A 15177-nucleotide genomic window follows, 5' to 3' on the forward strand; every position below is an offset into this window, starting at 1 on the left:
GTGGAGGGTTTTGCCATGATCCCCACGCTTGGCAGGCGGGTTGGAGATCGCAGTTTAATTGATGTTTTTCAGAGAGCGCTGCTACCCGTTCTTTTGATGTGTAGTCCCTAAGTCGCCTCTTACGACACCCGTGGGAAGAGTAGGTAGTAGGGGTTGGTTCAAGCGACAATTTAATAGAAATAAAACAAGTTCATAAGTTAACATGGTCTATATTGATCGTCAATCCTCGTCGCTGCTGGCGGCCGCTTCTGCGTCGTCGCTCCACGACGCCGCGCTGTCTGACTGGTATTGTTCTAGCTCCATCTCTTCGTCTGATGATGTGTCTGGAATAGAAGAAAAACATTAAAATGTGACATGAATTTACGAATATGGGCGACTGCTGTGTGTTCCCTAAACTAGTTTTTGGACTTGTGACGCTATTGGATTGTGAATTTGTGATTGCTTTTCCAGATAAAAAATATCTTTTCTTACCGATTATTTATTTTAAGGTAGTTCACACCATTAACCAATAATTCTAATAGACAACTCCTGGAACACCCATTTCCAGCTCTGAAAACCGAGTTTGTTTTCAAGAAAATACCTTTAAAATCGATAAAGTGGCATCAATGGCTTTCTTTGTCATGCTAAATCTAAGTAAGCCTTGTCAGTAAAGTTTTTAAGGCTGGGTTGCACCACCTTATTTTGAATTTAACAAACGTCAAAAATCTGTCAAATTCCATACAAAAACCACCGGTTATTGTTAAAGTTAGGTGGTGCAACTCAGCCTAACAATGTTATTTTCGAGTCTGCGCAGAGTATAGTGGTGTCTACTACCCTTTGAAACCTGTAGGGGATTGTAGTATACTCGTATACTAAAGCCCGGTCTGTGAGCACGTAGAATTTTGTCCAATGACCCCAAGTTACCCATCCTTATCGCTCGAGCGTAATTATGTTGCTGTCGCGCTCGCACACTCACTGCGGGCGCCCGTCGCACAGTCGCGACAGCAATACAATTACGCGCGAGCGATAAGGATGGGTAGCTTGGGGTCATTGGACAAAATCTACGTGCTCACAGACCAGACTATACAATCATAAAATGCAGAGCATAATAAAATGGTCTAAATCAGTGTTTTTCAACCTTTTTAATGACACGACCCCTACTGTGAAAAAATTTTTTCGACGCGTTCGCGTTTTTTTTTTCATGCATTTTATAATGTTGCAAAGATGGGACCGAATACTTCAATCCATACAACATTTGCATAATTAGATTTCGGATTAATCTGTCTTTATAAGAAGGAGGTAGTTTTTACGACCCCCCAGGGGGTCGCGACCCACAGGTTGAAAAACACTGGTCTAAATGATCGGAATCTAGTCTCACCGTTATACTCGAGCACGGCGGGCTGCGCATCGTGGCTTTCATCTCTCGCGGCGCGCTGGCTGCCCGTGAGCTCCAGCCGGCCCTTGAGGTTCAGCAGCTGGCACAGGTGCGACCGCCTGGTGAATAAATGTTCGTTTCAGATGACGCCCACTGCTGGACAAAGGCCACCTCCAAGGTTTTCCACAATGAACGGTCCTGCGATGCCCGCATCCAGGCTCTTCCCGCGACCTTTACCAGATCGTCGGTCCACCTAGTAGGAGGCCTGCCCACGCTACGTCTTCCAGCGCGTGGTCGCCACTCGAGAGCTTTCCTGCCCCAACGGCCATCGTCTCTACGAGCTATGTGCCCCGCCCACTGCCACTTGATTTTAGCAATTCTGGCGAGCTATGTCGGTCATTTTGGTTCTCCTACAAATCTCCTCATTTCTGATTCGATCACGCAGGGAATGTAAATAAATGTACATATATTTTTTTCCAATTTGCCTTATCGACAGTGAAGTGACAGTACCTCCTAACTGCATTTATTTTTTTGGTTTTCAGGAGATATAAATACGTAAATATTACTTGCGCATATAGCAGCTATTTCCACAAAATTTTATTGCTATCTAAAAAGAAATATCGGTTAGGAGAAAAATTTCGAATGTGAAAAGTCCACGCGAAATTAAATTTTAAGCCTATTTCGTATTAAGAAAATTGATTTCTTAAAAAAATTTAGGAGGTATTGTCACTTCACCGCTATGTATATTTAAGTTGAATTTAAAACTATCATTAGATCGCGATAACTTAGGTCTCTTAAATATCTGTTAGGACCATTGGAAGTGTATTTTTGGTGGCAGCACAAATTCATTACTAATAATTCCTTTAACCCATAAATATACTTATATTACGAGAAAGGAATAGGATTTATAATTAACTCATTTAGCCCACAAAAATAAATATTTTGCATTTTTATCGGAATGCTGGGGAACATAAACATAAACAGCATCAACTTACCTGTAAGTAAACAACGCCAATAGCTGTGTGAGGTGGTTTGAAGTGCGTGAGTTGGTGGTGGCTAGGAGCAGTGCTGAATGAGCCTTCAGTGTCGCGGCCAGCCATGAGCATACCGACGCGCATCTGATGAAAATAAAAACCTTTGACATGGCGGTAAAGTGAAATAAAATTCATTTGCTTAGCCTTCTCTCTAAGGCACTGAACGTTGTAAATTTTCGTTAAATATCAACCTTATGATAAGTGAATAAGGTTCAAATTACAGGGGCAATATGCCAGAGTAGTGCAACAAACTAAAACTAAAATGCGGAACGTCTAGCAAATATTCAAACTTAATCATCCTCCTGTTTTACCAATATTGGCAATATTAATTATGGCATGCAAACATTTAAGCCTTTACCTGGTAGTGGCAGAATTGTTGCCACCATATTTTGAACCTTATTGAGAAAGCATAAGGTACGAAACTAATAAAAAATATTTTTCTCTATACCAGTTAAAGGGTTAAAACAGTTTTTGTTTTCTAATTATTTTCCTGTCTCAAATTAAGCCAAATCATTAACCATGAGTATAGGTCAGCTATTTATGGAAATCCTTGGGGGAGGCCTTTGTCCAGCAGTGGACGTCTTTCGGCTGAAACGAACGAACGAACAGGACAGTTGTACAATTACACAAGGCCCCTTGCCCAACAGTGGGCTTCCAGAATCTGATAGTGACACTCCATCCAATATTGAAGTTAGACCTTTCAGTTCTCACTACGAGTATTAGTCAACTATATCACCACACAAGGCTCTTTGCCCAACAGTGGGCTTCAACACTCACTGGCTGGTCTTCCTGGTGGCCATGTCTGCGAGTTGCTCCATCAACATGGGCACGTAGCCCGCTGGTAGTCCAGAGACCGTCTGCGCGGCCACCAACGGGTCGTCTTTTTGGAGAACCGTTAGTATTAGACTGGAAAACAACATAATTTATATTAGAGCTTAAATTTAAAATACCCTCAAGTCAAAATTCTGTGCTCCCTCACCAGGAGCATTCGAAACTTCAATAGAACGTTTTTTGTTACTACTAATTCACGATATTATTACTGGACGGTTTTAGCTCAACTTTACAAAGTTGTAGCTTACACAATATTTACATTAGCTATTCAAGTAGGCAAATGCTATATTCGCGGACAAAGACGTGTATAACATAAGGTTGTATACAGATTGAAATTTAAATCGTTAGTATCCTTTTAATATAAGACTACATATACATAATACATTCCCAAAATACGAGACAAATCCTATGTATCATGAGTAGTCGATTTAAAAGGATGCCAAATTTAAATTTCATCCTGTATATGTTTTTTAATTATTCTTTTCGGAAAATAAAGATATGAACAATATGACAGTACAGATGCATTTTTTAATTACAATAACACTTATTACAAACACAAGCTTATAAAGTTGTCACCTCTTATCCTTCGAGTGTAGTCCTTGCACGAGGAGTTTGGTGAGGTTGTGTCCCACCGCCGCCTTCCCGCGGCCGCGCGGCTCCAGGGACAGGTTCTCGAGACGAGCCTCCATTGGGACCTCCACCTGACAGATTATGGGGTTTTATTCACAGACCACAGAAACTAAAGGGAGATGTGACAAGGGGGCGGGGCCGGTGTCGCAGCAATAAAAAAAATCACTTAAAAATTTATCTGGGGGCACGGCAGTGCCCCCGCCAAGTCGAGCGCGAAGCAAACACTGCCGTACCATCCTTTACTGGAACCATTTCGTCGCATTTTCAGGCCCCTATTTGAGAACCTCTGGATAAGACCAGAACGCAGAAATTTTCGTCATCTAGTAAGCTATAATCACATACTTAAAATCCAAAATTTCAGGTCTGTAGGTCATTCAGTTCCGAAGTTAAGCGAAAGCAAAGTTTCGCATTTATGACACTCACTCACTGATGATCATCAAAATAGAACTAGTACTTCCCATAAACTCAGAGAGCTGAAATTTGGTACAGAGTTAGGGTTTAATGGCCACATAAAGGGAAAACTATAAAAACTAGGAAAATCGAAGATTTGGAGTAACACCACATTCATAATCAATACTACTAGCGCCACACTGGCACCGTGGTGTTCGCCTGTACCGCTCACCGGTAGATGGCGCTAGCACTTTGAGTGTCGATTTTCTGCACCGCGGTGTCCAGATTTTTTTTCCTTTCTAGACCCCCCCGTCGATTAAGTTGAATGTTGTGTAATTTGCATTTCGTCGATTTCGTTTATTATATCGTGAGGTTAGCTAAGGTGTTATTAAAACGATTCTTATTCGTTGTCCATTTTAAAGGTAAGTTTAATTTGTGTTTAATATCGTAAAAAAATGTTGATAATACTTATTAAAGGACGACGACGTTAAATAATTACGCCACTTTTTACAAAAAGAAGTGAAATCCCACCAAAAACATTCTGTAAAAAACTAGCCAAGTCTCGATGGAGGCGCTGCTTGTTTATCTCTAAAAAGTAATGAAATCTAGACAAAGTCGTGCCAAGTCTATGGTTCCTTACTGCGATTTCTTTATTATTATAGTTAATTTTGTGTGACTTGGCCGTTGAACAATCTTTATTAAGATAATCATACATAAGTATTATTGAAATACGCTCAACGTTTTCCAAGTGGCAATTTATTTTCCATCGTCAATGGACCAGAACCGCTCTGGTGACAGATTTGTGCAATGGTGTCATGGAGCACCTGGTTTTGTACCCTTCAACGGCCAAGTCACACAACATTAACTATAATAATAAAGAAATCGCAGTAAGGAACCATAGACTTGGCACGACTTTGTCTAGATTTCATTACTTTTTAGAGATAAACAAGCAGCGCCTCCATCGAGACTTGGCTAGTTTTTTACAGAATGTTTTTGGTGGGATTTTCTTTTTCTGTTTCTGTTTACTCAATTTCCAAAAACGATACCTATGTAAGAACTATTTGTGAAAACTCTTTTGACAAATGTGAAGTTTAATTGGTAACTCTATGTGTGTTATAGAATGCTGTTTGTTTTCCTAACAATAAAATAAATAAATATGCCCAAAACAGAACACAAATTATGACAGCAGCGACGTTATAATGTAAATAGTTTACATTGCTTGCGTAGTACTAAAGATTATTCGAACGTTGAGTACTGATACCGCAGTGGAAAATGAGCACATATTTTGATTACTTCGTGCGTGTGAATTTCTAATGCAACACTCGAGTTTCAAACTCAGCGCATTAGTTGGCATCTCTCTATATCTCTATGGTTTTATTACTAGTTATGTATAGTTTCAAAATACTGAACTGTCCTATGCATGACATTGACAGTGGGGCGCCACCGTCAATACCGGATCGCTGGTTCTGATTTTTGCCATGTTGGAAACCATATAGTTGAACGATGGTAGCGTGGGTCACCTATAAGGTGGATTTTAGTTTATTTTTCTAATACGGCTAGCCATGGGCTCCATAAGGAAAACTATTCTTCGTGTATCATATATGACTTGACTAACTTGACCTTCACTGGTTGGGTTATTGGCGGTCAAGCTGTAGATCCTGGCTACACAGGAGTTGCAGCGGTGGGAACGAGAGGTGGGAATAGTCCCGTATCATATATGACTTATGCCACAAATTGATTTAAAAATGGCAAATGCGTTTTTACTCTCTTTGACCCCCTCATGCCAACGAGTAATGCATTAAGATAAGTAAGTATGTCTCATATTCACATGAAAATTCATGACAGTTACTTTGATGCATTGCACTAGCTCTGTCTTAACGCCTTTCGAAATATGCACGTAGATCTGGCGCGTTATGATGTCTCCACAACAAAATTTATGCGTGAATTAAATAAATAATAAATAAATAAATCTTTGGACAATTTCACACAGCGCCAGCTAGCCCCAGCCCAGTTTTTTTTTTTTAAATACATACATATTATACATAGTCACACCCAGACCCGTCACAGAAATTAAAATTCATCATTTCAATTTCTGCCCGGCCGGGAATCGAACCCGGGACCTCTCGGCATAGTAGTCCGTTCTGAACCACTACACCAAACGGCCGACAAATTATTTTTAACTTGATCAACAATCAACAGGCCGAACTATGTATACGAGTATCACATATCATCAACTCTAAAAACCTCCCGGCGCGTTCCATTTCCTAGTGACTAGCGAGCTCAACAACTTCAATGTATCACATGTGATTCACATATTAATTTTGAGGATTTCACATACCTCTCCTCCAGGCGCGTTTCGTTTCCTAGTGACCCCACCCATGGGCTCGACGTACGTGACGTCACGCTCGGGCTCGCCGCGAACTTTGTTCGCGTCGTTTGTCTTGTTCTTCTTCCGAGCCGGTTTGCTCTCACCCCGTATTAGAACTTGCGTCTTTGACGATGTGTCTGGACTCTGAAAGAAGGTAGATTTGAAACATTTAGAATAAACACTGTATTTTAGGCCTGGCTTCCTCCAAGGCGGAGCAGAGAAATATTTTGAACTAGCTTCGTCCGCGTGGAATTTTTTCTGTCACAGAAAAACTTTATCGCGCGCGTCCCTGTTTTAAAAACCGGGATAAAAACTATCCTATGTCGTTTCCCGGGACTCAATTAAACTATCTCTATGCCAAATTTCATCAAAATCGGTTTAGTGAAAGCAGGACAGACGAGACAGAGTTACTTTCGCATTTATAATATTAGTATAGATAACCAATCAGATTTCATGAAATATTGGAAAAACCGGGCATTTACCTATTTGTTATTTTGTAATCATGTGTGTCATCATCATAATTATTTATTTTACCCTAATCTTTTCCATATTGGCCAGTGGGTAGCGGCCTGCATCCAGCGCTTTCCTACTACCTTTACGAGGTTGTCGGTCCACCTTGTGGGTGGACGTCCCACGCTGCGTTTTCCGGTACACGGCCTCCATTGAACCTTTCTGCCCCATCGGCCGTCAGTTCTGCGTACTACGTGCCCTGCCCATTGCCACTTCAGCTTGCTAATCCGTCGGGCTATGTCAGCGACTTTAGTTCGTTTACGGATCTTATTTCTGATTCGATCTCATAAAGAAACACCAAGCATATATCTCTCCATCTCTGTGTTTTCTTGAAAAGTTTTCATTATTGCACTGAACAAGCATGAAAACACAATTTCCTCAAAAACATTCCATGGGTCCCATGGTCTGGTTTGCATCACTAAGCCATATTGTAGCTGCAGCAGTGGCGGCGTAGCATAGGTTGGCACCCGGGGCGGCACTCCCCCCCCCCCCCCCCCCCGTCATAATATAAATTAAAGCCTAAGACACCCCAGAATGGCACCCCCCCTGTCATGACATCACGACCGTCCTTGACATGCAGATGCGTCAGTGAGTACTAATCTGCGCGACTTTGTCACCCCCTGATGCTTGGCACCCGGGGCGGACCGCCCCCACCGCCCCCCCCTTACGCCGCTACTGAGCTGCAGTGTCTTTTTTTCACAAAGTAAACAACAGGAAGGTGCTGGTTGCAGGCCACTACCAAACGGTTCAATAGGAAATCATTGGGGGAGGCCTATGTTCAGCAGTGGACGTCCTGTGGCTGCAATGATGAAGTAAACAAGCAATAAGGAGCCCACTCACAATCTTCTCGAACAGCACAGCCGGTCCGTCTGTGTACGCCAGCGTGAGTTCAGCGCCCGCCAGCCGGCACGCCAGTAGCGTTGTCACCTGCACTGTCACTGATGGCTTGATGGCAGATAGCACTAGACTAACAATGACAGTCCAGTTACAATCACCGCAAGTCCTTTGGAGTACCCCAGTATAGTTTGCATCACTAAGGGCTGATTTTAAAATCGTCACCTGCACTGTCACTGACGGCTTGATGGGCTGATAGCACTAGACCAGCAATGGACAGTCCACTTACAATCACCGCAAGTCCTTTGGAGTACCCCAGTCTGGTTTGCATCACTAAGGGCTGATTTTACCATCGTCGGATAACTGACGACGGCTTGATGGGTAGATATCCTTAGACTAGGAATGGACAGTCCACTTACAATCTTCTCGAACACCTCAGCAAGTCTTTCGGAGTCTGGTTTGCATCACAAAACCATGTTGAAGCTGCAGTGTCTTTTTTCACTAAATAAGTAAACAACATAAAGATAATATACCCAGCGGAATAGAGCAACAAAGAACTGAGCGAGCGAGATGTCACTAGCAGCAACACTGTGTGTTAAAAAGATATGGGTGATGTCGTCGCCGCCACGTCAAACAAAACAGTTATTTCAATTATTTGACAGTCCGTTAGCACTCATTGGCACGCTGAAAATATGAGCTCTTGAGATTTTTCAGATTTTACGTGAGTGAAATGGTGGATGTTTATGAGAAAAGTGCTTCAGAAACGTGGTGACTGGTTCATTGACTGGTACAAAACAGTGAAATAATCCTGACCATTGACACACAAATGACATCCAGTGTCACCCAAAATCGGTTTCGTGTGACTGCCCGTGGTTGTTGCTCTACTGCGAAGGAATATTAACTTTATGGTACATAAGCAATGAACAGTCCACTTACAATCTTCTCGAACACCACAGCGGGTCCGTCTGTGTACGCCAGCGTGAGTTCAGCGCCTGTAAGCCTGCACGCTAGTAGCGGCAGCGGACACGCTTCTGCTGTCGTCACCTGCACTGTCACTGACGGCTTGATGGGCTTTGCTGAGGCGCTGTAATGTTAGGAGTTTGATGATTCTTGAGATTGTAACACTTTACGACTTTTTTTGAAAATTATAACTTGAAAAAATCGAACTGCCTAAGGCGGGAATTGAACCCACGACCTTCCGATTGGCGGGCGACTGCTCTTCTTCGAATTACTTATAATTTTCAACTTAGTAAATAACTTCAGGACTTGTAAGTTAAGCTTTACATAGGCGCGACGATTTTCTTAGTAAAGTAAAAGACTGTGCGACGGGCGGCCGCAGTGAGTGTGCGAGCACGACAGCAATATAATTACGCGCGAGCGATAAGGATGGGTAACTTGGGGTCATTGGACGAAATTCTACGTGCTCAGCGACCAGACTTTACCAGATCTTTCAAATAAGGTGTTCCGAGTCTGTTTTCAGGAACGCACAGTAAATTGTACGATATATCAAAAGTGAACAAACCGGACTTTAGAAAACACCCAGCAAAAACTCACCCGTTCAACATATGCCCATAATAATGCACCACTCCGCTCCTCGTCGCCGCAGCCAGCCGCAGCATATTGCCGTCTCCCTCTGCCCTCACGTCCACATCAACAAACTTAGGGGCGTCTTCCAACACAAAGTTGTATGAGGGGGTCGATGTGGTAACACTCTTCCGTCTTTGTCTCTTGTTGGGGGTGGCTGAGTCGTCTCCATTGCCATTGAGTTGGGGGAGGTGTTCGTCTGTGACGGTTATGTCCCAGAATGATAGGAGGCGCTCGGTTCTGGAATGGAGTTGGTTTTGATGAGTTTTACTGTGTTCAGTATAGGTTGCTATAATTTTCTACTTGGCCCAAAGGTTGACTGGAAGAAAATGCCATGAGACTAAGTTCTCTTTTTGTATTCTGATATTTATACAAAAGAAAGTATTAAATAAATAAATAAGTAGTACAAGAAAGTCACTGTTCTTTATCATACATAATAAGCTTTTCAGTAGGCATAGGCAGCTTCCATCACAGCTTTAATTCTCCATTGAGCATTCTCTTGTACTGACATTCAATGACAAGTGAATAAGGTTTAAATTAGAGTAACAACATATGGGACAGAGCTCTATAAAGGGTGAATAGATAACAGGGACAGAGCTTTTATCATCATCATTTTCATTTCAGCCATTAGGCGTTATAGACCTCCTTCAATAATTTCCATAATCACCGGTTGGTTCCATAATAACATAGCTCCATAAAGGGTAAATAGAGAATTATTTACACTCACACAAGGCTTTAAAAATTCAAGCAATATTGAAAACCAAATGTCCACTCACTGTGAGCCCTCAATAAGCCAGCAGCTGTTCTCAAGTTGCGCTACGGTCAGCAGAGCACCCGCTGACGTGTTGTGTCCCAGCTGCCGCACCACCGTCGACTCTCCTTTGAGGAGCCTCCACACGCAGACTTGCCATGACGATGTGACTAAATATTTTGCTTGTGTTTTCTGTAAAGTTTAATTTATATTTGTCACAGAATGTAGGCAAACAATCTGGTTAAAACGGTACATTTATTATTATAACAGCTGTAGCAAAACAGCCATAACGTCAAGCTGTAAGTACTTATCCCAACTAATATTATAAATGCGAAAGTAACTCTGTCTGTCTGTCTGTCTGTCTGTCTGTTACGCTTTCCCGCTTAAACCTCGCAACCGATTTTGATGAAATTTGGCATAGAGATAGTTTGAGTCCCGGGAAAGAACATAGGATAGTTTTTATCCCGGTTTTTGAAACAGGGACGCGCGCGATAAAGTTTTTCTGTGACAGACAAAATTCCACGCGGGCGAAGCCGCGGGCGGAAAGCTAGTAATAAATAATGTTTTGATACTCATCATTTTCTATTTTTTCACACAAGGATGAGTAGGAATTGCTCGACGAAAAAGAAAAAAATATAGATGTATAAATGAAGAGATCATTACAGTAATTAATCCACAGAATATTTCCCAAAGAAATAAATTGAGTACAATTTCAAAATGCTAATTAGTAATTACACTCAATTCATGTTTGTAAATTCAGTATTACCCCTACTTTAGATTGTGTTTACTTTTGTGTTGTCTATGTTACATAGTTTATTTGTTTATACCACCACTTATTGCACAATATTACAAAAATTCTTTGCAATGATCATACAACTTTTCTGGCACTAGTATGCGATAAAAGACAATTTTTCATTGCAATCTGAGATAAGATATAAAAAAACACCACTCACCTGATTATGAGGCACTATTTTGATTGAACTGACACTGTTCCCTTGTTTGTTTTTACCATCTGTAACTTTATACTTATTCCTAACTTTTCCACTGTTTAAATCCCACTCGTACACAAAACCAGCCTTGTTACAACTGAATAACCCGTAGTTCCTGCGCCAATCCAGTGCAGTTATATATTGATTAAAACCACTTTTCTCGTCTGATATAACGTTTTCTACTTTTGCCTGTGTTACGGAGTACATAAGAATCTTTCCATTTGTTGTCCCTAAAGCTATGAATTGTGCTTCGCTTACGCTCTGTTTACGTTTTGCGCCTTTTTGTGGGGAGCCCTGAAATTAAGGTTATGTTATAGGTTATCTTGTTTTCTTGATAAAATTTAGTATTTTTCGAGACAAAACTTTATAAAACAGAGTCCATATGAAATATACACATTGTGTTGGGATAAAGAAGGTGCTAGAAGTTAAATACAAGTAGATAATGCACAAAAAAACCACGTGTGTACTTACAGCCGTATTCGTGACGCTTAACCATTGTAAACAGGACGGTGGCGAGCTCAAATGGAGGTTTGGTGTGTACTCCTGTTTCAGCACATTGGTTTCTGTGTCCCATATCCTTAATCTACCATCTTTACTTATATTAGAATAATATTTTCCGTCTTCGGAAAACGCGGAAACTGCCATGTTTCATCTCAGGATTATGACATTTGTGAAAGATGAAGTGACATTTGAGAGCACCAAAAAAAGAATTATGACCGTTCCATTTCTTCTAGACTTGAACATTAATATGAAGGCAAGACACCTTCATTTACTGTTTTAATTAATATTTTCAATGTTTCAGCAAATCTGTAACATAGAAATATATGAAAATTAAATTTATATTTTTTTTATGCTTTCTGGAGGTTAAAAAATATAGTTTTTACGAAACAATAAATGCGTATGATGTAACATAAAAACTTGACATAAGAACGTGGTATTGCTAGTAAAAAATATTACTAAATTACGTTATCTTATTTTATAAACGAAATAATCAAATTCGCTGGTGCAGTCTTAAATAAATATAATAATTTTTACTAAAAATTCACAGAGATAAAGGCAAATATTTTTTAGCACCTTTTTTTGGTTGGTGACAAGGCCAATGTTACCAGTGCAACGAGCAAAAACTTCCTGTGGGTCTAGTCAAAATGCCATCGCAAACCAATGTGAAGTTTTCACTAATGTCAGTCGCCGCGTCACCAGTGATTCGATTCGATCGGAAAATGGCAGCCAAAATGCACATTGAACCACCAACGACGCGGCGATATAAAAGTTCATTCAAAATCGAATAAAAGTTAAAAAATGTCTATGACTTTGCGATTGTTTTTACTTTTTCTAGCTTTTTTTTTTTAAATTAGTTTCTTCCTTCTTTCTGCTCTCTGTTTACGTCTATGCTTCGCTGTCAAACTAGCTGTCAAAACGACATCGCGATACGGATTTGTCAAAACAGCCTTAGGGTGGGTTGCACCATCTTAGTTTAACTTTGACAAACGTCTAAAGTCTGTCAAACTCCATACAAAAAACACCGGTTAACGTCATAGTTACGGTCAAAGTTAGGTGGTGCAACTCACCCTATTGGTTTTCGATATAATCGAAGCTTATCACCGGGGTTTAAGTAATCGCAATGAAAATGGCGGGTGTTGCGATTCGATTCGATTTTGATTGACTAAGCCTTTTTTGTTATCGACCTCTTTTGCGATTTGTTTGTTTGTTTGCGACTGGTTTGCGATGGGTTTGCGATTTTAAAGTGCGTTTTGACTAGACCCACAGTTTCACTCCGAACGTCATTGGCACCTGTCATGTCATTTCTCCGATCCGCTCTCGTTTGTCCGTGGTCGTGAATGTAGTAGGCGGAGTTCATTACAATTATTTTTTAGTTTAGTGTTCTCGTTCCACTTTTCGAGAGTATCTTTTTATTTTTAAATCAAGTGCTCTGTGCTGTGTTTTACGCTTTCGCCTAGTTCGTGTGTCGAAACGGCTGTGTTCAAATTCCTTGAAATGGTTTTGTGATATGATGTCATTTTTCTGTTTGAAACCTTGACAACATGAGTGCTAGTGTCGATCTGGACGTGTCCAGCCCTCTGTCGGAGGGCCAGAGCGCGGCTTCGGATCATATCTCGAAGTCTTCGTCGGAGAGTCCTTGTAGTAGTAAAATCAACGATGTTACGGCAGGTCAGGAAAACAAAGGGGATTCGTCGGAGCCAACGACTCCTAAGCCGTTCCCGATGGCGTTCACGATTGATTTCGGGACCGCGAAGCCTGTGGACAACCGCAGACTCGAGGAGTTAGCGAAAAAGTCCCAGGCTAGGCACCAGAGGGTCCAGTCTATGTCTGCAAGTCTAACTAGACCGGCCCCCGCGGTCCAGAAGCCCCCGATGAGCGCCAAGCTGCCCAGAAAGGCACAAGGATACAACTCCGAAGGCTACTTCTCCTCAGACCAAGAAGATTCCAACCTCTCTGGCTCAGTGAAACTCCGTCACAGTCCGCTAGCCCAAAGCATGCACGCAACTTCTCCTGTGGTCAACAGACATATCAAATCTCCAATCGAATCTGTCCACTCTAAAAGAACGTCCAAAAGCCCGATAGTCGATAGCATTATGTCGAGAAGTGAGAACTTCACTTCGCGGCAAGGTCTGAATCTGCCTATCAAGAACCCAACTAGTTCCTATTCCAGAGACGTCCATAGAACGCCTAGTTATGGCAACCTGTCTGCTAGCTATCAACCGAGAACCCTCATGACTGATATAATCGATCGGAGCCCAGAAGGTGTGATGCTCACTGATATCTCTAGTCCTGAATTAGATATCTTAACACCGGACAACGGCTTGTCCACACCGGAACCGGTAAAGAGTCCTCAGATCCGTAAAAGTAGAGCATCTTCAGAAACGCCTGATTTGTTCAAAAAGTGTGTACCGAAAGTTGAACCGTTGTACATTGATGATGATGTTGATCAGCAATCGAATAATTCTTCCACTGGCACGTATACAATCGAGGGTGATAATTACACCGAAGAACAAAAGGCTAGAATGAGCATAGACAGGACTTTTGGTGCTAATTTGTTAGATGAAGCGATTGAAGACTCCTTGAAAAAACATGCAATAAGTACTGAGAGGGACCCTGAACTGATCTTCGACTTCCAAAACCCCAGGGTCATAACGAAAGAACCAAGAAGAGACACCGGTCTCCGTAGTCCTCTATCAACGAACAAAACCTTTGATTTGCCTAACAAAGTTTCTAAAGATAAAAATGTGTTAGAAATCTCGTGCTGCTACGAATCTCCTACAGAACACGATTTGGCAGCGCAGACTTCTAAACAAATTAAATCCACTAGGAGTTATCTTGAAAAAATTAAGAATAGAGTTAGGACAATCACGGAGAAAACGTTTCCCAAATCTCCACCGAAACATGAGGAAGAGCCGGATATGGGAAGTTTTACTTCGGTAACCACATCAGGGGTGTTGAGTTCTAAAAACCCGGTGAAAGTGGAGCCTCCAATTCAGTACAGAAGGAGGTGCAGTCTAGCCAAATCTGAAATAGACCAGACAGACTACGTTCACCGGTTATGCAGAGAGACATCTGTCCCTGTATCGTTACCAAGCAACAAACTCCCCTTTGATGATGCCAAATTTGAGAGCACAGCGTTGAAAAACGCTCAGAAAGCCATGAGAGACGACAGTGGTGTGTCTTCTGATATAACCCCAGACCAAGTAGTAGGAAAGTTGTCGTATTTGAGCCTGAACCGGTGCAAAGGGGATAAGACCTGGATTCAGGACTGGGCGGAGAGTGTGAAGAAGTATAACAACAATACGCTGGCAACGAAGGACGAGTTGAACACCACATTCATCATGGACGGTGACCGACCACCGCTGAGTCCTAGACATATACCAGGAAAACGTAAGTAAACT

At 41.6% G+C, this 15177-nt stretch overlaps 2 protein-coding genes across 3 annotated transcripts in view; one reads left to right on the top strand and one right to left on the bottom strand.

Moving 5' to 3' along the window:
- Positions 1-193: 193 nt before the first annotated feature.
- LOC135084626 (WD repeat-containing protein 43) lies at positions 194-11968 on the bottom strand. 2 transcript variants are annotated; one of them, XM_063979393.1, is made up of 12 exons: positions 11747-11968; positions 11240-11569; positions 10312-10478; positions 9506-9775; positions 8961-9035; positions 7958-8030; positions 6578-6751; positions 3796-3920; positions 3166-3294; positions 2350-2472; positions 1358-1473; positions 194-323 (listed from the first exon to the last, which is right to left on the bottom strand). In XM_063979393.1, exons 1-12 carry the CDS (start codon positions 11918-11920, stop codon positions 220-222), a joined length of 1860 nt encoding a protein of 619 aa, XP_063835463.1. In that variant the 5' UTR covers positions 11921-11968; the 3' UTR covers positions 194-219. The 2 variants fall into 2 exon arrangements, with proteins under 2 accessions (XP_063835463.1, XP_063835462.1); XM_063979392.1 differs by lacking the exon at positions 7958-8030 and having other exon boundaries at positions 8888-9035; positions 11747-11967.
- A 1077-nt stretch (positions 11969-13045) lies between these two features.
- The window catches only part of LOC135084398 (uncharacterized), a 55058-nt gene continuing 52926 nt past the window's right edge, over positions 13046-15177 (top strand). The window contains exon 1 of the mRNA XM_063979174.1: positions 13046-15166. Within this exon, the coding sequence (XP_063835244.1) occupies positions 13318-15166 (1849 nt within the window). The 5' untranslated portion in view covers positions 13046-13317. The remainder of the gene's footprint in view (positions 15167-15177) is intronic.

Source organism: Ostrinia nubilalis, chromosome 26 (genome assembly GCF_963855985.1).
Source record: "Ostrinia nubilalis chromosome 26, ilOstNubi1.1, whole genome shotgun sequence".
In the NCBI taxonomy this organism is placed as follows: Eukaryota; Metazoa; Arthropoda; class Insecta; order Lepidoptera; family Crambidae; genus Ostrinia; species Ostrinia nubilalis.